The sequence below is a fragment of the Hyla sarda genome, chromosome 4 (genome assembly GCF_029499605.1).
Source record: "Hyla sarda isolate aHylSar1 chromosome 4, aHylSar1.hap1, whole genome shotgun sequence".
Lineage (NCBI taxonomy): Eukaryota > Metazoa > Chordata > Amphibia > Anura > Hylidae > Hyla > Hyla sarda.
Window position 1 is genome coordinate 34317100 of NC_079192.1, and position 23595 is coordinate 34340694.

General features: G+C 43.2%; 1 protein-coding gene and 1 long non-coding RNA gene across 12 annotated transcripts in view; one reads left to right on the forward strand and one right to left on the reverse strand.

Annotated features, from left to right (window-relative positions):
• The window catches only part of LDLR (low density lipoprotein receptor), a 23046-nt gene extending 1147 nt beyond the window's left edge, over nt 1-21899 (reverse strand). The window contains exons 1-17 of one of the 3 annotated variants that reach the window (XM_056570493.1): nt 21584-21899; nt 9407-9529; nt 9187-9312; nt 8652-9029; nt 8048-8170; nt 7817-7939; nt 7605-7724; nt 6957-7082; nt 5990-6161; nt 5539-5766; nt 5135-5253; nt 4797-4936; nt 4458-4599; nt 3176-3325; nt 2175-2423; nt 1331-1408; nt 972-1132 (exon numbers count right to left, since the gene is read on the reverse strand). In XM_056570493.1, coding sequence (XP_056426468.1) covers nt 972-1132; nt 1331-1408; nt 2175-2423; nt 3176-3325; nt 4458-4599; nt 4797-4936; nt 5135-5253; nt 5539-5766; nt 5990-6161; nt 6957-7082; nt 7605-7724; nt 7817-7939; nt 8048-8170; nt 8652-9029; nt 9187-9312; nt 9407-9529; nt 21584-21653 — 2628 coding nt within the window. In that variant the 5' untranslated portion in view covers nt 21654-21899. Of the gene's footprint in view, nt 1-971; nt 1133-1330; nt 1409-2174; nt 2424-3175; nt 3326-4457; nt 4600-4796; nt 4937-5134; nt 5254-5538; nt 5767-5989; nt 6162-6956; nt 7083-7604; nt 7725-7816; nt 7940-8047; nt 8171-8651; nt 9030-9186; nt 9313-9406; nt 9530-10887; nt 11878-21583 lie in introns of those variants that run through there. The other 2 variants (XM_056570494.1, XM_056570495.1) reach the window with 2 other exon arrangements.
• Nucleotides 20230-23595, forward strand: part of LOC130367757 (uncharacterized) — a 114236-nt gene continuing 110870 nt past the window's right edge. For 3 of the 9 annotated variants that reach the window (XR_008892164.1, XR_008892163.1, XR_008892162.1), the window contains exon 1: nt 20254-20478. This is a non-coding gene — a long non-coding RNA (uncharacterized LOC130367757). Of the gene's footprint in view, nt 20479-23595 lie in introns of all 9 variants that reach the window. The other 6 variants (XR_008892157.1, XR_008892158.1, XR_008892160.1 and 3 more) reach the window with 5 other exon arrangements.

Consider the following 23595-nt stretch of genomic DNA (forward strand, 5'->3'; position numbering starts at 1 on the left):
TATAAATAAATAAATGTATATTTTTTTTATAAATAAATATATATATTTTTTTTATTAATTAATATAAATATATTATATATATATTAAACATTTGACCAAGTAGCATACACATTTACATTACTTTGCAGAAAACAGATGGAAGTTCACTTGGGCATCTCCTGTGTCTTCTTACCTTAAAGGGGTACTCCGTCCCTAGACATCTTGTCCCCTATCCAAAGCATAGTTGATAAGCTGTCAGATCGCGGGGGTCCCGCTGCTGGGGACCCCCGGGATCTCGGCTGCGGCACCCCAGTGTCAGTACTGCACAGAGCAAACTCGCTCTGTGCGCAATGACAGGCGATACAGGGGCACGAGCATCGTGACGTCATGGTTCCGCCCCTCCTGACACCACGGCCCGTCCCCTTAATGCAAGTCTATGGGAGGGGGCTTGACAACCGTCATGCCCCCTCCCATAGAGGGCGGGCCATGACATCACGAGGGGCGGAGCAGTGATGTCATGATGCTCCGGCCCCTGTATCGCCCGTCATGAACTCTCTCTGTGCAGTAATGAAAGCGGGGTGCCGCAGCCAAGATCCCGGTGGTCCCCAGCGGCGGGACCCCCGCGATCTGACATCTTATCCCCTATCCTTTGGATAGGGGATAAGATGTCTAGGGGTGGAGTTTCCCAACCAGGAAGCATCCAGCTATTGCAAAGCTACAGCACCCAGAATGCCCAGACAGCCGAAGGCTGTTGCAAAACTACAACTCCCAGCATGCCCGGGCATGCTGGGAGTTGTTGTTTTGCAACAGCTGGGGGAACCTTGGTTGGGAAACACGGACCTATTCAAAAGGGGCCAATATATTTCAACAGCCCTGTTCCATACATCCTATTAAGGCATACAGAAGTCAAAGAGTTGGGGTCAGACACAGACACTTCATCAAATAGAACGTATTTCAGCTACAGAAACTATATTAGTCTCTAAAATACTTACAGAAGGATAGGTGTATCCATCCGGACTCCGACATATGTGAACCTCATCTTCCTCTGTTGTTTTCTGGTATACTGGATTATCAAAGTGAATGGTGTTGGTGTTTTTCAACCTCCAGTTTCTCCACAAGAGGAAGCCACCGAACGAAAGCAAGCACAGTATAACTAGAAAATGGCAAAAGAGAGAGCAGAACTATTAGTTTATTCTGTAAAAACCATACAGTATGTCAAGTTTATAAAAAGGCTGTATAGTCAAATAGGGAATCGGTGTGCACTGCTGCATCCACATTGCTGTATAGTTCAGAGTTTATTACAGAAAGGGCATAATCTGGGTTATCAATGGGTCAGAATCACTGAACTCACCGACGGGGATGACAGCGTAGATAGCATTGGAACGTGAATGAGATTCTGCCGTTTCCATCTTTACTTCATTATTCCCGGCTGTAAACAAAGCCACCAGAAAATTCAGTAAAAGTTTACACATGATTCATAGTTGCATAGTTAGTATGGTTGAAAAAAGACATACGTCCATCAAGTCCAACCAGGGAATTGAAGGGAAGGGTGTAAGGGGATAAGGGGAAGGGATGTCGTTTTATAATTCTGCATAAGCATTAATGTTATTTTGTTCCAGGAATGTATCTAACCCTGTTTTAAAGCTGTTAATTGTTCCTGCTGTAACCAGTTCCTGAGGTAGACCGTTCCATAAATTAACAGTCCTCACGGTAAAGAAGGCGTGTCGCCCCTTTCGACTAAACCTTTTCTTCTCCAGACGGAGGGAGTGCCCCCTTGTCCTTTGGGGGGGTTTAACCTGGAACAGTTTTTCTCCATATTTTTTGTATGGGCCATTAATATACTTATATACGTTTATCATATCCCCCCTTAAACGTCTCTTCTCAAGACTAAACAATTGTAACTCCTTTAATCGCTCCTCATAGCTAAGATGTTCCATGCCCCATATTAGTTTAGTCGCGCGTCTCTGCACCCTTTCCAACTCCGCAGTGTCCCTTTTATGAACAGGCGACCAAAACTGAACAGCATATTCCAGGTGAGGCCGTACCAATGCTTTATAAAGGGGGAGTATTATGTCCCTGTCCCTTGAGTCCATGCCTCTTTTTATACATGACAATATCCTCCTGAAGAAGGATTCCTCACATCCTTCTTCAGGATTACATGATTTATAATATTTCTACCTAATCGGAGGTTGTACCTGGTTGGGAGTCTGTGGTACTTCTAAGTTCTGGTGTCGTCAGATCAGGGTTCCTATTTGCGCTTTGTGTCATGCTTGTTCTAGTGGTTGACGGCCTTGATGTAGGCTGTACAGGTTTAGTGGTAGAAGGCCTCCTGGATGGGGTGGTGAGAAGTTTTCCTAGAGTTGTACTCCTAAGAGTTGTAGATGGAGTGGTTGTTGTTGTCGTGGTAGGAGGAGACGTGACAGGTGCATCTGAAGATGGTGGTTCTGTAGAGGAAATAATGGACTCTGTTAGATTCTTACTAAGATTGTTCACACTGAGGAAATTCTACAAAGAAACTTTTCTCACTGAATTCCTTAGTGGATTCGCGTCATTCAAAATAATCCTTAGTCAGCGCTTATGTTGGCAGCAATACAGCGGACATACAGTAAGTGAATTTACAAAAAGGATTTGTTTGAAAATGCTCAATCTTCTGCCGGAATCCTCTTTGGAAGTTCCACTACGGAACTTCGGATGTGTGAACAGAGCAGCAGAATTGTCATTGAAATCAATGGGAGGGTGCTGCAAGGCAGAATCTGCATGAATATTCCACGTGGATGCTCTGTAGTGTGAATGGAGCTTTAAAAAATTGGAAAAATTGGCCTCCATACTGCCGGCAGTAAAAAAATTAAGAGATACATACCTTCCTTCGCTCCCCCGATGCCTCCGGTAACCCACTCCGGTTGGGACTTTGCTGTGGCCGGTGATTGGCTGAGTGCAGTATGACTCACCGACCACCGGCAACCAGGAAGTGGATTGTGGCCGAGACCGGAGCGGATTACCGGAGGCACCGGGGGAGCGAAGGAAGGTATGTTTTTTTTGTTTTGTTTTTTTACTGCCGGCAGTATGGAGGACACTTTTTCCATCCCGGAGTACTCCTTTAAGCATTCCCGGGAAAAATCCCTGTGTCAGACACCTCCCCTGCTCATCACTAAGAATAACATGGTGTGCCTGTTTTGTCTATAAGTAGACAACATACCTTTTGTACAGCTCCTCATGTCTTTACTCAAGTGCTCTCCATCAGGACATACACAAGTATACTTGGCAGAATGCAGAGTTATATGTGGGGCCGGCAGGCACATGTATTCACAGCCTCCATTTTCAAGATGAGAATTGCACCAGTTTTCAGCTAGAAAGGATACAAATGTAAATATTAGCAATGCCTTAATAAAAAGTCATAAACAAGTACAGGCAGATAACTCAATGATCTAGAAATGAGCATATATACTAGTTGTATACTAAGGGCTGATCGATAAAGCTGATTTTGAAGCTATACTACAGGACAAGTCATAATGCCAGCCTGACATAAATCCTAACATTGCCCACTTTCACATTTCAGTATTATCCATTATTAGTATTACCGTATATACTCGAGTATAAGCCAACCTGAATATAAGCCGAGGCCCCTAATTTCACCCCAAAAACCCAGGAAAAGTTATCGACTCTACTATAAGCCTAGGGTGGGGAATACATCATCCCCCCCATGTCATCATCCAGACCCCCCGTCATCATCATCACCCTGTCATCATCCCCTCCACTTCATCATCACCACCTGTGTCAATCCCTTCAATCAGTGGTCTTCAACCTGCGCACCTCCAGATGTTGCAAAACTACAACTCCCAGCATGCCCGGACAGTCATAGTCTGCTGCGCACGGACGTCCCTGTGCGTCGTCGTCAAGGCAACGTCACTAGTCCGGGGCCGGCCCGGAGTGGAGAAGAGGGCCTCCCGGTGAAGATGGACAGCCAGGAACGACTAACCCTCCCCACCGGACGGTCCCTGCAGCATAGATGGCCCGGACCAGTTCACCCCTTCCTTCCCACCGAGGGGAGGAGAGTAGAAAACTAAAGGGGGGTCTGGATTATGACGAAGGCCGCAGTGGTCTTCAACCTGCGGACCTCCAGATGTTTCAAAACTACAACTCCCAGCATGCCCGGACAGCCGATGGCTGTCCGGGCATGCTGGGAGTTGTAGTTTTGCAACATCTGGAGGTCCGCAGGTTGAAGAGCACTGAGAAGGGATTGACAGGCGGAGAGTTCACTCAAGTATAAGCCGAGGGGGGCGTTTTCAGCAGGAAAAAATCAAGCTGAAAAACTCGGCTTATACTCGAGTATATACGGTAGTATTATTTGCAATCCAAAACCAGTAGGGGAATCTACAGTATAAAAGGGAGAGTTTTCTGCCTTACAAATGCTGCCATGTGAAATTGGCCAAACAGAGGTTCTATTCTTTAGCAACAATAAAGACCATCACACATCCTACCTTCAGGTTGTCCCCTATTGTGATACAGGACAATGTCTTCTGGCGATAACAGATCCTCAGCCACCTTCTTGATTTCTTCTCCGGTCAGCCTGTTAGCACTGAATATAGCTTCATTGTCGATATCAGTCCAGAAAACCAGGTCCTTCAGAAAGTAAAACGAAATGTTAAAAGAGGGAAACGTTAATAATAAAGTTGGTTCAAGTGGTATGAGCTCACTCCAAATAAGAGAGAACACACACTTAAGGAAATACTTGGCACAAGTATAGCTGGCATCAGATTTGTGTTTTTTTTTATGTCGTAAGTTTAACCACAATGACTGTGACAAAAGGATAAACTTACCTCAAAGATGGTGAGGCCGAACGGGTGAGATAAGGAATGCTCGTCGGAAAGGACCATTCTCCGGTTTCCCCCAGTCACGTCAATGCTGGACAGAGTGTGCAACTTGGAGTCCACCCAGTAAAGTCTCTGATGGGTCAGGTCTGAAGGGGAGAACACAACATGTTGTAAGATTAAAATAATTCTCGGGTCAATGTCCATTTTATTGGTTTTAACGTAATTACAAAGGGCAAAAATGGGGACGGTGCACGACACATGGATTGAAAGAGCACAACACCCTTTGTCGTACACCACCATTTTCGGCACTAAGTTCCTTTAAAGCAGATCATAAAAATACTCACCCAGTGTGATTCCATTGGGCCATTCAATGTCGCTGTCAACCAGAGTATGTCTGGCTGCTCCATTCAGACCGCCCCTCTCAATTTTGGCAGGAGAGCCCCAGTCGGTCCAGTACATAAACCTGAGAGGGTAAAGAGAGAGTAAGATTTAATATGAGCTAATGTTCTATCTACCAGATTAATTTTTCCTGTTGCAAAACTACAACTCCCATCATGACCAGACAGCCATCATCATGTAGTGCAGTGGTCTTCAACCTGTGGACCTCCAGATGTTGCAAAACTACAACTCCCAGCATGCCCGGACAGCCGTAGGCTGTCCGGGCATGCTGGGAGTTGTAGTTTTGCAACATCTCGAGGTCCACAGGTTGAAGACCACTGATGTAGTGGTTAGAAACAACATTTCTTACCCTTTAGTGGGATCCACCACGATATCTCGTGGCTTTGCCAGACCCTCTCTGAAGAGTGTTTTTCGCTTGGAGCCAGCAGTATTGGCTACAGAGATAGCGCCCATGGCAGAGTCTGTCCAGTATAGGTTGGCATGGACCCAATCTACTGCAATGCCATCCGGAGCTTGAATTTCATTACCGATGACAGTCTCGTGGTGGGAAAAGTTATGAGCCTTGTCCATTAAAGCACTGTAGGGGGGGGGTAAGAAAAGAAACGTCAATCTTTTCTTTTTATATGAATTCCAGAATGCAAAACAAATAGCAAATATGTAGATCAGTGTTTTCCTAAAACAGTGTACCTCCAGCTGTTGCAAAACTACAAATCCCAGCATGCCCGGACAGCCGCTGGCTGGAGGCACACTGTTCTGGAGGCACACAGATGTAGAACAATTGTCATAGTCACTCTCATTACCTGTAAATCTTCTTTTGGGATAGGTCAGACCAGTAGATTTTATTGCTTGCTATCTCCATATCCAATGCTACTACATTCTTAAGACTCGGGATGAAACTTGTGTACTCGCTCCTGTCCAACGTCATCTTCCGCACCTCATGACGGTTGGTGAAGAAGAGGTAAGCCACTGTTCCTAAGAAATGCAAACAAGTACAACCTTAATAGCTGCTCAATGCAAAACAGTCATTTAAATAAAATGATTTTAATATTGATTTCAGCCCCGGAATAGCTTTTCGGAGCACCTGTTCTTTCCATCGCATATCACTATGCGTTAGGAGCTTCCAGTTCCATAGCACCCATCTCCAGTAAGAGACCCAGTATTGCACAGCACTGGGTTTTGCACAGGAGACAGGTGCTATTAAGACGGAGCAGAAGGCTATGTCTCATAATGCAGACAGGGAGCGGGAAGAACTCGGAAAGCCATTTTGGTGACAAAATCAAAGTGATTTAGTTCGGTGCCAAAATCTATGAATGACCGTGATTTAAAAAAAATGATCATTCACAGTGCTGCCCTATAGTAATTTTTCATAAAAGCGAAAAGCATCGAAGGTACACTTTAAAAGGGGGTATTCCAGGCCAAAACGTATTTTTTATATATATCAACTGGCTCCGGAAAGTTAAAAACAGATTTGTAAATTACTTCTATTAAAAAATCTTAATCCTTTCAATAGTTATTAGCTTCTGAAGTTGAGTTGTTGTTTTCTGTCTAACTGCTTTCTGATGACTCACGTCCCGGGAGCTGTGCAGTCCCTATGGGGATATTCTCCCATCATGCACAGCTCCCGGGACGTGACATCATCATTGAGCAGTTAGACAGAAAACTTCAGAAGCTAATAACTATTGGAAGGATTAAGATTTTTTAATAGAAGTAATTTACATATATATATATATATAAAGTTTTTGCCTGGAATACCCCTTTAAGACTTACCAATGCCCTTGCAGGACCCAGTCATGGGATCAATTTGGTAGCCATCATAGCATTCGCATTTGTAGCTTCCGTCCAGGTTGGTGCAGATTTGGCTGCAGGTATCAGGCAGCGCACATTCATCAATATCTAAAAAAAAATAAAAATAAAGATTGAGACCTACATAAATTCTTTGTATATGTGTAACTGTATAGAGCAGTGGACTCCAACCTGTGGACTTGCAGATGTTGCAAAACTACAACTCCCAGCATGCCCGGACAGCCATTGGCTGTCCGGACATGCTGGGAGTTGTAGTTTTGCTACTTCTGGAGGTCTGCAGGTTGAAAGCCATTGAGTTGTCCCTCCAGATGTGGCAAAACTACAACTCCCAGCATGCCCAGACAGCCGTTGGCTGTCCGGGCATGCTGGGAATTGTAGTTTTGCAACATCTGGAGGTCTGCAGGTTGAAAGCCATTGAGTTGGACCTCCAGATGTGGCACAACTACAACTCCCAGCATGCCCAGACAGCCAACGGCTGTCTGGGCATGCTGGGAGTTGTAGTTTTGCAACATCTGGAGGTCCTCAGGTTGAAGACCACTGGTATAGAGCATAAACTGATAACACAAGTGAAGATGAAATTTTGCTAGTAGAAGACTTTAAACACCAATTTACCTTCACATTTCCTTCCGTCAACTAAGCGATATCCCTCTGGGCATAAACACTCGTATCCAATCTTGAGGTCATTGCATATATGAGAGCAGCCGCCATTCTTTTTCATGCATTCGTTTTCACCTGGAAAATAGGAGATGGCCCCAATGAATATAGATAACCCTTGCATATGATCATTCAGATGTTCCTGAGGTGACAAGGATTGTCATACTCACCACATGCTTTAATCGGTTCATCTGACCAGTCTCTACAGTCTCCGACGTTGTCACACACTCGTTCCATACTAATACATTCTCCGCTGGAGCATTTGAACTTGTTGGGACCATCGCATTTTGTCACTGGGGAAATAAAAAAATATGTTTTATGTTCCAGAAGAACATTTGGAGACTGTTACTAGCACTTTATCATACACTGGGTCTAGGCCCGTCATCAAGTACGGTGCTCACCATTCATGCAGTCTTTTTCGTCACTTCGATCATCACAGTCGTATTGTTGGTCACACTGCCGGCTGCCATGAATGCATTTGCCGCTGGTACACTGGAACTGATCTGGGCCGCAGGTCGGTTTTTCTGCAATTGCGAACATTAAAAAAAAAAAAAAGTTTAGCTTGTATTCTGGGCAATATGTAAAAAGTTGTTCTTAAAGGGGTACTCCGGCGCTTAGACATCTTATCCCCTAGCCAAAGGATAGGGGATAAGATGCCTGATTGCGGGGGTCCTGCCGCTGGGGACCCCCGTGATCTTGCACGCAGCACCCCGTTAAAATGAGTCCCCGGAGCACGTTCGCTCCGGGTCTGATTACTGGTGATCACGGGTGACGGAGCATTGTGACGTCACGCCTCCGCCCCCGTGTGACGTCACGCTCCGCCCCCTCAATGCAAGCCTATGGGAGAGGGCGTGACAGCTGTGGGACCCCTGTGGGCCCAGCGGCAGGACCCCCGCGATCAGGCATCTTATCCCCAATCCTTTGGATAGGGGATAAGATGTCTAAGCACAGGAGTACACCTTTAATGATAATGACGCTTTAAGTTTGACATGGCAGGTTACTTACCACAGTCTTTTTCGTCAGATTTGTCCTTGCAGTCAAAGCCTCCATCACACTTCCAGCTCATATGTATACACTCGCCACTGCCGCAGTGGAACTCCAAGGAGGAGCAGGGCTTGTCTGTCTTGATTGGCTCCTTCCCTTCACAGCTTTCCTCATCGGAGCCATCTTCACAGTCGGGATCCCCATCGCATGTCCACAACTTTGGGATGCAGAGGGTATTGTTCTTGCATTGAAAAAAAGATGGATTGCAAGTAGGGGCAGGGCAATTGTCTTCATCGCTGCTGTCGTCACAGTCGTGATCTCCATCACATAGGTATTCAAGGGAGATGCACATTCCACTGCGGCACTGGAACTGATCATCAGAAGCGCATGGCTTGTGAGCTGTAACGGAAGAAAAAGGCCAAATTAGACATAAATTAGTTATAGCCAGTAATCAGACCCAGAGCGAGCGTACTAGATATTGCAAAACTCGCTATAGTTTTCCATTGAAGAAAAGGTTGAAGTCAGCAGAATAGAGCAGCCTAAACATGACACCTACCGCAGTCCTTCTCGTCAGAGCCATTTTCACAGTCTTCTTGGTCATCGCACTGCCATGACTTGGGGATACATCGGTTTGACCGGCCACCACAGCTGAACTGGTCAGGGCTGCATGTTTTGTGCTCTGCTGGGAAAAACATATAAAAAGGTATTATAAACATGACTTCATTAGAATAGGATTTTCTTTCAGGGTCTGTATAGTGTATAGATCCGGTACTTACGGCAGGTCTCGTGAAACTCATCAGACCCATCCCTGCACTCCTCAGTGCCGTCACAGACCCACTTGTATGGGATGCATTTCCCGTCATCACATTGGAACTCGTTTCTGTCACATTTGGTGACCCCTAGGAGAAGAAGAAAGACAATATATATATAAAATGTAATGATGTGCTGATTTTATGATACATGACCTAATAGCTTAAAAGATCATTTACGGCCCATGCACACTGCGGACATTAATTCCAAGCAGATTTCTCGTGCAGTAAAACCCTATTTAATCTCAAAAGGATGCTGCTGCTTAAAGGGGTACTCCGGTGAAAACCTTTTTTCTTTTAAATCAACTGGTGGCAGAAAGTTAAACATATTTGTAAATTACTTCTATTAAAAAATCTTAATCCTTCCAGTACTTATTAGCTGCTGTATGCTACAGAGGAAATTCCTTTCTTTTTGGAACACTGATGACATCACGAGCACAGTGCTCTCTGCTGACATCTCTGTCCATTTTAGCACCCGTGCATAGCAGATGTATGCTAAGGGCAGCATGGTGGCTCAGTGGTTAGCACTGCTGCCTTGCAGCGCTGGGGACTTGGGTTCAAATCCCACTAAGGACAACAATAAATAAAGCGTTATAATTATTATAATAACGTCAGCAGAGAGAACTGTGGTCGTGATGTCATCAGAGAGAATTCCAAAAAAGAAAAGAATTTCCTCTGTAGTATTCAGCAGCTAATAAGTACAGGAAGGATTAAGATTTTTTAATAGAAGCAATTTACAAATATGTTTAACTTTCTGCCACCAGAAGAAAAAAGGTTTTCCCCGGTGTACCCCTTTAATTCACATGTTGGAAGTAACATAGCGGAACTTCCCATGAGGAATAGGATTCTGTTGATCGAATGAACATGTTCATTCTTTCATTCTGGAATCTGCACAGAACTTTGGGACTTTTTTGATGCTTCTATTCCTGTGAAATAAGCGTTGATCAGGCCGGCGCTGCATTTCCTTAGTGTGCATGGGCCCTAGAGCCAACAAAGATAGTTTTACCACCATGAGCATGTTATTCGGGCACAGTATGATACACTGGTACACTGAAGACGGGTAGAGAAGCTACTGCACAGGGCACCAACCTATCTAACAGCTGGCCATGTGTCTTCACATAATATAGATCTCTTATGGCTTATTAAATGAAAGATTAACAAAATATAATTGTATTAATATTGTAGTTCTAAGTTATTCAGTTTTATATAAGGTCTAAAAGGCATAGTATAGGTATAATGTAAAACATGGGGCCATGAACAGGGAAAGTACATGCCCGAAGGTCTCGCACATGACAACTAGCAGGAAGTCAGCATGATATACATATATCTAGAACCTGTTACTCCAGCCTGGAGCCTCAGCAGTGAATATATTACGGATATCTACAACCTGGTTTGTCTGTATGAACATTTCATATGAGATAAGGGAGATTTAAAGGATTAAAGACAACCTCGACGGCCAAGAACATATGTTCTAAACATGGATACCGCCTCGGGAGATGGATGTTATGTCTCCAGACAATCTTGCTCAGAAAGCGACAGATGTTCCGTTAATGATGTATCCATCATTCCCTCCCCGGGGGGTGACGGACCCATAGGTCTGGTTTGTGATATGACAGCTTAATATTCCCCATAGTTACAGCATAACTTCGATCACGCTCCGGCAGCAGGATACCCGTTTAAATCTTCTGGCAAGACTTCCGGATAACGTTTTTTGATAGAAGTCCTATGCAAGTCTATGGGACTTTTGCCAAATCTGAAACCTGATCGCTGTAGTCTCGGGCAAAGTAGTTGCTGGGAGATTTAAACCGATATCCTGGCGCAGAAGTGTGATAAACTGTAGCAGAAATACAGACTATATGAGGATATAGGTCTGCCATACACATGTGATTTCCTTGCAGGGAGAAGCGTGTTCATGTCACATAGGAGTGGCTAAACTTTTGAATACCACCAGCATACAGTCAGCCCAGTCTATTCCGGTCTCTGGAGGGAATGAAGGCATTTACGTGTGGGAGGGGGGAAATATAAAGGTACTGAACGTGTGCCAAGATTTCCTCAACCAAAGCCTTACTAATGTAGAGAGAAGAGCTCTCGATTCTTACATACGCCCATACTACACCCTAAGACAAGTCAGAACATCCCTGTTCTTTCTTTCCAAATTTCAGTTTATACAAGATCGGGAACAGCTTCACATCTCCACCTTGCTATATGTTTACAGTGTATACAACATAACCTCACGATTCGTGAACATATATACAGTAAACACAAATGATAAGATCGCGGGAAATTGTACCATGTACATGTAGAATTAAGCAGGCACTGACCAAACCGGACCCCAGAGGAAGCTGCTTGGTGAAACTTGTAGAGCAGTGTTTTACAACCAGTGTGCCTCCAGTCAGGCATTGGGACTTTTTTTTTTTTTTTGCAATCGTGTATATTATCCATTGGTCTCTAGAGTTGGGCAATTTTTTTTTTCTTTTGTGCTTAAGTGGATGAGATTATAAACTTTATGGGGGAGATTTATCAAAACCTGTGCCGAGGAAAAGTTGTCCAGTTGCCCATAGCAACCAATCAGATCACTTCTTTCATTTTACAGAGGCCTTGTTAAAAATGAAAGTGGAGATCTGATTGGTTGCTATGGGTAACTGGGCAACTTTTCCTCTGCACAGGTTTTGATAAATCTCCCCCTATAGATACACCCCCTTTAGAGCATTTTTAGTGTCTAGCACATTTTTTTTCGGAGGCTTTATATGTTATGTTCTGTGCTTTTGGATTCTATTTATTTCAAGCAAATTTTTTTTTTACATGTTTGGATGGTAGAACAACAGGTAAGGGGTGTATGCAGAAAAAATAAAAAATAAAAATCAGAAACTCCCCGCCCTCATTGTTGGTTTACCCCTGCATCATGCTGACAGACTCTTTACCTGTAAGACTAAGTTCACACTGCTTTTGTGCTCCATCCCGTTCTGTGTCTGTTCGGCTCTTTTAGTTGCCCAACGGACTCAAAACAGGTCTGAGCCCAACTGACACCACCGGGTCCCGAAGGGGCCCATTGACTTGAACGCACAATTTTTTTCTCTGCTCAACTCCGGACTAGCCAACGGAGTACAACGGAAGTGTGAACAAGCCCTTATGGAGAAGAAGGGTATGCTCCTTGCCAAAGTAACCTGGTTGAAATGGGGAGCGCTAAGAAAGTTTATGCTTACTAAAAAGTACAATGCTGATCGGCCGGTACACTGTGGCCTACAACGCAAAGCTTCCTAAACCACAAACGAGTAACAATAACAATAAAAAAAAGACCCATCGCCAAAGACTTGACAAGATAGGATTAATTTCTTTAAGACAATTTTCTTTCAGGCCAGACAACGTATGTAATGTGTTATTCTGGGCCCTGCCGCTACGGAGCACAAGGAGATGGCAGCGTGTAACATTTCACCACCTACAGTTATACACAGGCCTGACACGAATAGAATCTGGCTTAAACATTTACCGAGGAGCGCAGACGCCCACGCATGCAAACTTTATCCTACATTTATATCACTGATCGAGAAAGATATTAGAAATGGAGGGCGCAGTGCAAGTGTGGATACCTAAACAATTACATATTGTCAAAAGTAGGAATCACCCACCTACCTAATGAATAACAACAATTTCATTACAAGACCGGAGACTCACATTATGCTATTCTTTCTTTACTGAAATTTATTGCAGCAAACATATGGTTAATAATATGTAACAAGAAAAAGTTTTATGTATCAGCATATAACATTCATATATGGTAACAATGGTACAGTCCGAATGGATATAATGTCTCATCTGAATAGACTCCTCCTCTTTCTTTGCTGCTGTGGCTAAGTACATGAAAAAAATGGTCTCCTCATAAATGTATTCATATATATTTAATATATTTACACAGTTTATTAATGAACTTCCCTATAGTTTATTAGTAATTAATATTCCCTCTCATTTATTTCATATTATATTTTTCACTATACTTCTTATAGAAATATATACCGTATATATTTGCATTTTTGGATTACATCCCTCTTCAAGTACGTCACCATTCCCCTTCATATTACCTCATACACGGTACTGGTGTACCCCTGAGCTAATTCCCGCTCCAGCCGGTTTGCGCTCCTTTTCTTTAGATGCGCTGTCCTCACAGCTCTGCTACTGTCAGCGCAGCACGGAGCATTACATCAACGCTGTCATACTCCGGCTCCCGTCAGACTTTTTCTCCCTAACCTGCTCTCTGTCAGCTGTATCCTTTCACCCGATATCTGTTTACAATTTATATATCATTAATTCTCTGACATTACCTTACTATATTCCTTCAGGGTTACTATTTATAGATTAAAGGAGTATTCCAGGATTTTTTTTTTATTTGACTATGCTACAGGGGCTGTAAAGTTAGTGTAGTTCATAATATAGTGTCTGTACCTGTGTGTGACGGTTTTCTCACAATTCTTCTGTGATTTTCACCCCAATATTTATTTTTATCAGCATACAAAATGACTATTGTCTCAGATTTTTCCCAGGTGTCAATGCGGCCGAGACCTGACATCACTAGTCAGCTGATGACAGGGAGCCTGTTTGCTTTATTGGGTGGAGGGATAGCTTGGTGGGAAAGAGATCAATCTGCAACTAATGCAACAGCTGTAGGCACCCTGATTGAAAACCACAGGTCTTTTGAATGGATGCAGCTCATTTATGTTTCAATGGGTGGGGCGGCTGATGTGTGGGGAGGGAGGAAAATGGAATTCTGGGATTTGTAGGCAAAAGAAGAAAACTCAAACAGGAAATACCAGTTCACAAAAAGCTAGCTACAGTGTTCTGGTAATCTCACAACATAGCCATATAGCCCCAAGACAAATACAGATCCTTCCTAAGCATGTCCATTACTGTCTGCCAGGTACGTACTAAAATCACCTTATGGTGGATAATTCCTTTAAAACTGCCAATTGGTCAACAGAATCTACATTCCAAACCTTTTACTTTAGACCAAGTTGCCATGTCTCTATGACTGTACTTTAAACATGTTGGGGGAGATTTATCAAAACCTGTGTAGAGAAAGAGTGGTGCAGTTGCTCATAGCAACCAGATTGCGTCTTTCATTTTTCACAGGCCTCTTTAAAAATGAAAGAAGCAATCTGATTGGTTGCTATGGGCAACTGCACCACTCTTCCTCTGCACAGGTTTTGATAAATCTCCCCCGTTGTGTATATTCTTGATGCATTATTTTAAGCTTTAAACAAGCATAATGTGAGTCTCCGGTCTCGTAATAAAACTGGGGATTTTCCTATCCTTGGTGATGGAAAATATAGATAAAGACAGAAAACGACCATTATCCCACCCATATTACCCAACCCTATTTATTAATGTATTTTTTCTTTCAGTTTAACCTTCTTCGGAAGTCAGATCTTCTTGAGTTACCGATTCCAAAATGGATCGTCTGTTTCCAGTCCTGTTGTACTGACCTCATTATACTACCTTCATTGTTCTAGTTTGTTCAGTTTCAATTTGGACAATATATACGTACTTCTACTTTATGGAGTTCTTCATCTTAAAGGGGTTATCCAGCATAAGGTGAGTATAGTACGTACCTGGCAGACAGTAATGGACATGCTTAAGAAGGATCTGCGCTTGTCTTCGGGCTAATTGGCTATGTTGTGAGATTACCATAACACTGTGTGTTGTTTGTGAATTAGTATTTCCTGTTTGGCTTTTCTTTTTTTGACTACAAATCCCATCTTCCTCACTCCCACACATCAGCCACCCAGCCCAATGAAACATAAATGAGCTGCATCCATTCAAATCAGTGTGGTTTTCAATCAGGGTGCCTCCAGCTGTTGCATTAGTTGCAGATTGATCCCTCCACCCATTAAAGCAGACAGGCTCCCTGTCATAAGATGACTAGTGAGTCAGGTCTCGGCCGCATTGCAAGCTGGGAAAAATCCGAGATAGCAGTCATTTTGTATGCTGGTAAAAATAAGTATTGGAGTGAAAATCACATAAGAATTGTGAGAAAACCGTCACACAAAAGGTACAGACACTTTATTATGAACTACACTAACTTTACAGCCCCTGTAGCATAGTCAAATAAAAAAAAAGTCCTGGAATACCCCTTTAAACCTCAAAGAAAGGAGGAGTCTATTCAGATGGGATATTAAATCGATTCGGAATGTACCATTGTTATCATATATGAATGTTATATGCTGATACATAAAACTTTCTTGTTAAATATTAACCATATGTTTGCTGCTATAAATTTCAGTAAAGAAAGAATAGCATAATGTTAGCTTCCTGTCTTTAATAAAATCTATATTTTCCATCACCAAGGATAGGAAAATCCCCAATTATGAACACAACACTGTCGCCATCTTTAAAGGAGTAGTCCAGTGGTGACTCAGTGGTTTACAACTTATCCCCTATCTTAAGGATAGGGGATAAGTTGCAGATCGCGGGGGGTCCGACCCCTGGGGCCCCCCGCGATCTCCTGTACGGAGCCCCGACAGCCCGCGGGAAGGGGGCGTGTCGACCTCCGCATGAAGCGGCGGCTGACACGCCCCCTCAATACAACTCTATGGCAGAGCCGAAGCGCTGCCTTCGGCAATCTCCGGCTCTGCCATTGAGATGTATTGAGGGGGCGTGTCGGCCGCCGCCTCGTGCGGGGGTCGACACCCGCTATCTCGGCGGAGAGCCGGGGCCCCGTACAGAGAGATCGCGGGGGGCCCCAGCGGTCGGACCCCCGCGATCTCAAACTTATCCCCTATCCTTAGGATAGGGTATAAGTTTTTCACCACTGGACTACCCCTTTAATACTATGTAAAAAATTTATTACAAAAGAACAGTCTGTATATAGATCTACAAGTAATTATTTATACTTGTAGGGATGCTATACCTTCATATGGTTCCCCTGTGGTATACATTACAACATGTACAGTATGGAACAGCGCTTTGCGACAAATATTACATAAGTAATAAACTATTCACCTTCTCGGACTCCTTTTGGAGTGTCTTACGATTACTATGCCCTCTTCACCTCTGCTGCATAAGATAAGGTTGGACATTACATAGGCATGTGCACTGTAATTGCGACACATTGCTTTCACCTGTTCCGCCTTATCTACTGTGGAAACTCGGCGATCATGTTATATGACTCACGCGGGTGTCCTTTAAGTCACACAACAAATGTGTAAAGGTAACTAAGAAACTAAGTAGGAGTTAGCACTGACAAGGTACGGATGTAAATTCATGGCTGATATGAAAGGAGATAGAAAAGTGTGGATTCTTCTTTGAGAAGCTGCATCACCCTTTTCCATAGGCTCCTCGCAGTATTGCAGGTCAGCTACCTTTAGTAGAGCAGGGTTCACCGATACAACGCCATTTCTATTATCCATCACAGGAAGCTGATGCAAAGACCGTCCCTTGCTGGCAAAAGCTGTCACACCCCATACATGGATGTTCATTGATCAAGTGGATTCCGTAGTGCAGTGGTCTCCAAACTGCAGACATCCAACTGTTGCAAAACTACCAGCATGCTGAGAGTTGTAGTTTTGCAACAGCTGGGAGTCCACAGTTTGGAGACCACCGCTGTACTGGTAATAGTGAGAACTTTGGAAATAACAGGGGTTGCCCAAAGTTGGCATCTACTCTAAAAATTACTTGTCACAGAAGTTTTGTTTCTCTTTTTTTACATTTTTATTGCAATTTTTTTTTTTAAACACACATTTAACAAGAAAAAAATAATACAGTAAAATACACGGACAGTATAGAAAATGGGGTCCAGGGCAACAAGTCAGGGACCCTGTCAGCAATTTGTATGCAGCTGTTTTTTTTTTGTTTTTTTTTTTTCAATGATAAATTCAAGTTCTGGATGCCCCCTAAAAACTGGCCCTAAATGGTATATTCCCAGCCGAAGGCTAAAAGTTCACACTGCAGAATTTCCAAGCGTAATTTTGCTTTAAAATTACTTATGGAAATTTCAGTAAGGCTGGGTTCACACCACGTTAAATAAGGTTCCCGTATACGGCTGGGAGGAGGGGGGGCGGGGCTTAATTGCGGCGCACGCACTCAGCCGTATTCGGGAACCATATTTAATGCATGTCTATGAGCCGACCGGAGCGAAATGCAGCCTCCGGTCGGCTTCGTTTTCGGCCGTATGTGGTTTCCCGACCGCAGGCAAAAACGTGGTCGATAGCGTTTTTGCTTACAGTCGGGAAACCGCATATGGCCGAAAACGAAGCCGACCGGAGGCTGCGGTTCACTCCGGTCGGCTCATAGACATGCATTAAATACGGTTGCCGAATATGGCTGAGTGCGGGCGCCGCAATTAAGCCCCGCCCCCCTCCTCCCAGCCGTATACGGGAACCGTATTTAACAAAACGTAGTGTGAACCCAGCCTAAAGCAGAATCCTATTACTGTCAATGGGATTCCCCGTCACAGTCTACACTACAGAATTTCATGATTAAGGCAGTGCCAGGCACACTTGGAACCTTGAAATCTCCTAGCCATACTGCAAGAATAACTTTCATAACAAAAATTTTTTGAATGCATCTTTTAAACAGTTCCAGTGATTATGAGTTGCGATAACACAGCAGTAACATGTGGCTTTGAGCCTTAAGGTCTGGGGTTTTGAACTGTGTATACCGTACACTAGACACAGATAAGTTATAGGCTCAGCCATGGTTAAAAAGAAGCATAGGGTGTGGCTCCTTGAGATGTTCATGCTGACAGCCCAGAGTTGCTGCAACGTGGACTGCTGCGATAAGAGCAAACATTAAAAAAGAAAAAAAAAATCTCAGTTACTATAAGGATCAATGCTTCTCCATGGAAGCAAATATACCTCCAGCAGAGAGTAGGTTTAAATGGACCCAACAAAGTTACTCTCTTGAGTGAACTTCAGATCGATCGCAAATTCAAAGTAAAATTGGACTGACTCTTTAATACAAGAGGGGAACCCTGCTCAAGACCCCCCTTTTATTAGCCAGGGAATAGACCTCATTATTTGTGGGAGCAGTCCGCCGGTTACAACAAAATCAGGGATTTGGCTGATTGATGTCTATAGATCCTTCAGCTAGTCAACATAAAGAATCAGGACTATGAGGATCACGTTCACTATACAGATATATCTTCTATTGTGACTTCTAGAGATGAGCGAACTTACAGTAAATTCGGATCGTCACGAACTTCTCGGCTCGGCAGTTGATGACTTTTCCTGCATAAATTAGTTCAGCTTTCCGGTGCTCCGGTGGGCTGGAAAAGGTGGATACAGTCCTAGGAGAATCTTTCCAAGGACTGTATCCACCTTTCCAGCCCACGGCAGCACCAGAAAGCTAAACTAATTTATGCAGGATAAAGTCATCAACTGCCGAGCCGAGAAGTTCGTGACGAATCGAATTTACTGTAAGTTCGCTCATCTCTAGTGACTTCACTCTTATACTCTTTTCTCGTGTTATCTGATAATGAGTCATGGGAAGTTTTTACGTATTTTGAGATTTCTCACTTCTCATGAGAAAATACCATGTTAATAGAGAAGCCAAATTGATCTTTATTAATCGATCTGGTAGAACATGCACTTGACTCAAGCAATGTTTTCCAGTAAATATGGCTGAAATAGTGGACCACGTCAATGGTCGCAACTGAAAAGTAGGGGGGTGGGCTATCGTTTGTTTACATATTTACGTCCACATGGACATCATAGGTACGCAGATCCCTAATGAAAAAAAATCCATGTTGTACTCCTATAGGATAATAATTTTATGGAATGTATTGCTTTGACTTATGACACAGCACGGCATCACATGTCATCATGTTTGGTCTATTGTACCCTATGGGCATGCGTCGCAATATAACAAGTAGACGTTTGGCCTATTGAACCCTATGGGCTTGCCACAGTATGAGTTGCAATATAACAAGTAGACATTTTGGCCTATTGAACCCTATCGGCATGCCATGGTATGCGTTAGAATATCACAAGTACATGTTTGGCCTATTGAACCCTATCGGCATGCCATGGTATGCGTTGGGATGTCACAATTAGACATTCAGTGTACTAAACCCTAAGAGCACGCCATGGTACGGGAATATCACAAGCGGGCGTTTGGTCTATTGAACCCTATGGGCACACAAGAGTATACGTCGGAATATCGCAAGCAGACATTTGGCCTATTGAGCCATATGAACACCACGGCATGCGTCGGAATATCACGGTATGTGTCAGGATATCACAAGCAGATGTATGGCCCATTGAACCCTATGGGCACACCACAGTATCTGCCAGGATATCTCAAGTAGACGTTCAGTGTATGGAACCATTCGGTGCACTGTGGTAAGTGCTGAAATACCTTATGGCTGGCATTCAATCATACACGAGTGACATATTACCAGTATTAGATGTAAACATAACCTAATAGGCTGGAGGCCTCACGTTTACCTCAGGAATATTGAGGTATTTACCTCAGATTTGAAAACTTCCCGTCTTAAATTGTAAAGATATATGTATCTGTATGCTCCTATATATGTATAGACACACGGTGTACACACACATTATATATATATATATATATATATATATATATATATATATATATATGCCATGTGTCTGGCTCTTATCAGTAAACCATAGCGCAGGGCCCGCCACACCCTGGCCCCAGCCCCACACACGCATAAGGAGACACTAGTGACGCACTCCCGCTCTCCTCCCCTCACAGAGAAATGGGCGGGAAAATCGTCATAGAAGGAGATGATGCCTCGTATGAGGAGGGGGATAAAAAGACGCCCGCTCAAGCCACGCCCTCTTGTTTTCCTATTGGCTCCGGGGGCGGGGGCTCGCGATCGGCAGATTTCACGTCACCCAATGAGACGACGCGACGGCGGCGGCCCCATTCATGCTGTGGGCGCGGCCACGGGAGGGAGGCGGTTACTCCGTCAAGCGCGTGAGGCGTGTGTGAAAGCCGGTTGTAACTGTCACCGCTCCTAATAATTGGGGACGTTCTAATTTATATCGCGATATGACGATTTATATTATACATATAGACAGGTAACTATCCCAACTATAACATGTATACATATACTGGTTTGCTGCGTTGCCATAGACGACCGTTACCTCAGACGCCCCCCCCCCTATTACCATATAGCGGTTATCTGAGGTAAAGATGCCCCTGGCTACCCCAGTAATGGCTGACAAGACTCAATGAAGAAGCAGCTTCCCTGACAGCCAGGAGTGCCAGTCTGGCTTGCTGGGACTTGTAGTCCCCCTCCTAACACAAGACAAGTCGTAGTCATCCCAGGTAACTGCATAGATACGGGGGGGGGGGGGGGGGGGGGGTGTTATCAAAACTAGTGCAAAGGAAAAGTTGCCCATAGCAACCAATCAGATCGCCTCTTTCATTTTGCAGAGGCCTTTTCAAAAATGAAAGACGCCATCTGATTGGTTGCTATGGGCAATTCAGCAACTTTTCCTCTGGATGGGTTTTGATAAATCTCCCCCAGGGGGCTTATTTATGGAACGGTCCTTGTTGCTCATAGCAACCAACCGCAGCTTTACATTTCAAATAGGAAAATCAGAATCGGTTGCTATGGGCAACCAATGCATACATCCATAGGCATCAGTGTAAGCCCGATTCTAGTGATCACCATAGGAACGTGTAGTAAACCTAAATGTTTAAATAGGAGATAGATATAGATAGGAAATATGAGAGACGTGTGTGTATGTGTGTATATATATATATATATATATATATATATATATATATATATATATACACACACACACACGTGTATATGTCTGTGTATATATATGTATGAGACTACTTATCTCAAAAAAAAATATATATATACGGTATATATATATATATATATATATATATATATATATATATATATATATATATATATATATATATATATAAAATAGATAAAAAAAAATAAAAAATAAGAACCTAGCAAGGTCCAATACAGTGTTTCCCAACCAGGATGCCGCCAGCTGTTGCAAAACTACAACTCCCAGCATGCCCGGACAGCCGTTGGCTGTCCGGGCATGCTGGGAGTTGTAGTTTTGCATCAGCTGGAGGCACCCTGGTTGGGAAACACCGGTCCAATACATAGCACAAGATCACCACAGTATATGTATATTGATATATTACCTGAGTTAGCAGATGTCAGATGTATTAGCAGCAGCAGCAAGCAGATCTTAGAGATCCTGGAAGGTCCCATAATATTGCAAATTAAGATCCTCTATAACTAAAAAGCAGCTCCCCTATATACAATGTGACGCCCAGGACTCCTTGTATCCAGGACCAAAGTGCACACCCTTCAGGTTCAGGTTGTAGACTGTCCAGGGTAGCTCAGGGTGAACTTCAATTAATTTCTTTTCTTTCCCCTCCTATACCACTATTAGGGGCAGGGACTAAGAGTGGTGTGATTTTTAAAAGATGGTTAGTACATCCCAGAGAGGTGGGGCTTATAACACATGATGTGACATAGTCGAGTGCTTTCCTATGCCTGGCTCTGGCACACCCGCCCTGGGGGCTGACTCATTTCCTATAGGTACCCAGGCACTCCTACTTGCATAGCTCAAATGCCTTCGTACATGTTGTTTTTTTATTTTTATCAGACACAACCCAAATAATACATATATATCTGAGGTGACCATGTGCGACAGTGCCTGTATGGGCTGTGGCTCTGTGCGAGGCTATTTATAATGGTAATTCATGAGAAAAAAGTGTCAGCAGCTAATGTGCCCAAAATTCTGAATACTGTACTATGCATAGTCCCCAGCCCTATCTTATATTAAGGATAGCCTTATGCCTATCCTTATCTTATATGAAGGATAGCCTTATACCTATCCCTATCTTATATGAAGGATAGCCTTATGCCTATCTTATATGAAGGATAGCCTTATGCCTATCTTATATGAAGGATAGCCTTATGCCTATCCCTATCTTATATGAAGGATAGCCTTATACCTATCCCTATCTTATATGAAGGATAGCCTTATGCCTATCCCTATCTTATATGAAGGATAGCCTTATGCCTATCCCTATCTTATATGAAGGATAGCCTTATGCCTATCCTTATCTTATATGAAGGATAGCCTTATGCCTATCCTTATCTTATATGAAGTATAGCCTTATGCCTATCCCTATCTTATATGAAGGATAGCCTTATGCCTATCCCTATCTTATATGAAGGATAGCCTTATGCCTATCCCTATCTTATATGAAGGATAGCCTTATGCCTATCCCTATCTTATATGAAGGATAGCCTTATGCCTATCTTATATGAAGGATAGCCTTATGCCTATCCCTATCTTATATGAAGGATAGCCTTATACCTATCCCTATCTTATATGAAGGATAGCCTTATGCCTATCCCTATCTTATATGAAGGATAGCCTTATACCTATCCCTATCTTATATGAAGGATAGCCTTATGCCTATCCTTATCTTATATGAAGTATAGCCTTATGCCTATCCCTATCTTATATGAAGGATAGCCTTATGCCTATCCCTATCTTATATGAAGGATAGCCTTATGCCTATCCCTATCTTATATGAAGGATAGCCTTATGCCTATCCTTATCTTATATGAAGGATAGCCTTATGCCTATCCTTATCTTATATGAAGTATAGCCTTATGCCTATCCCTATCTTATATGGAGGATAGCCTTATGCCTATCCTTATCTTATATGAAGGATAGCCTTATGCCTATCCCTATCTTATATGGAGGATAGCCTTATACCTATCCCATGTATGTTTAAATTCCTTCACTGTATTTGCAGCGACCACTTCTGCAGGAAGGCTATTCCATGCATCCACTACTTTCTCAGTAAATTAATACTTCCTGATATTACTGCATAAACTAATGTTCTCCAAACCGAGTGTCTCCAGCTGTTACAAAACTACAACTCCCAGCATGCCCGGACAGCCTTTGCATTATGCCGATCCCTATCTTATATGTAGGATAGCCTTGTGCCTATCCCTATCTTATAAGTAGAATAGCCTTATACCTATCCATGCATATTTAAACTTCTTCACTGTATTGGCAGCTACCACTTCTGTATGAAGACTATTCCATGCATCCACTTCTCTCAGTAAATTAATACTTCCTGATATTACTGAATAAACCAGTGTTCTCCAAACCGTGTGTCTCCAG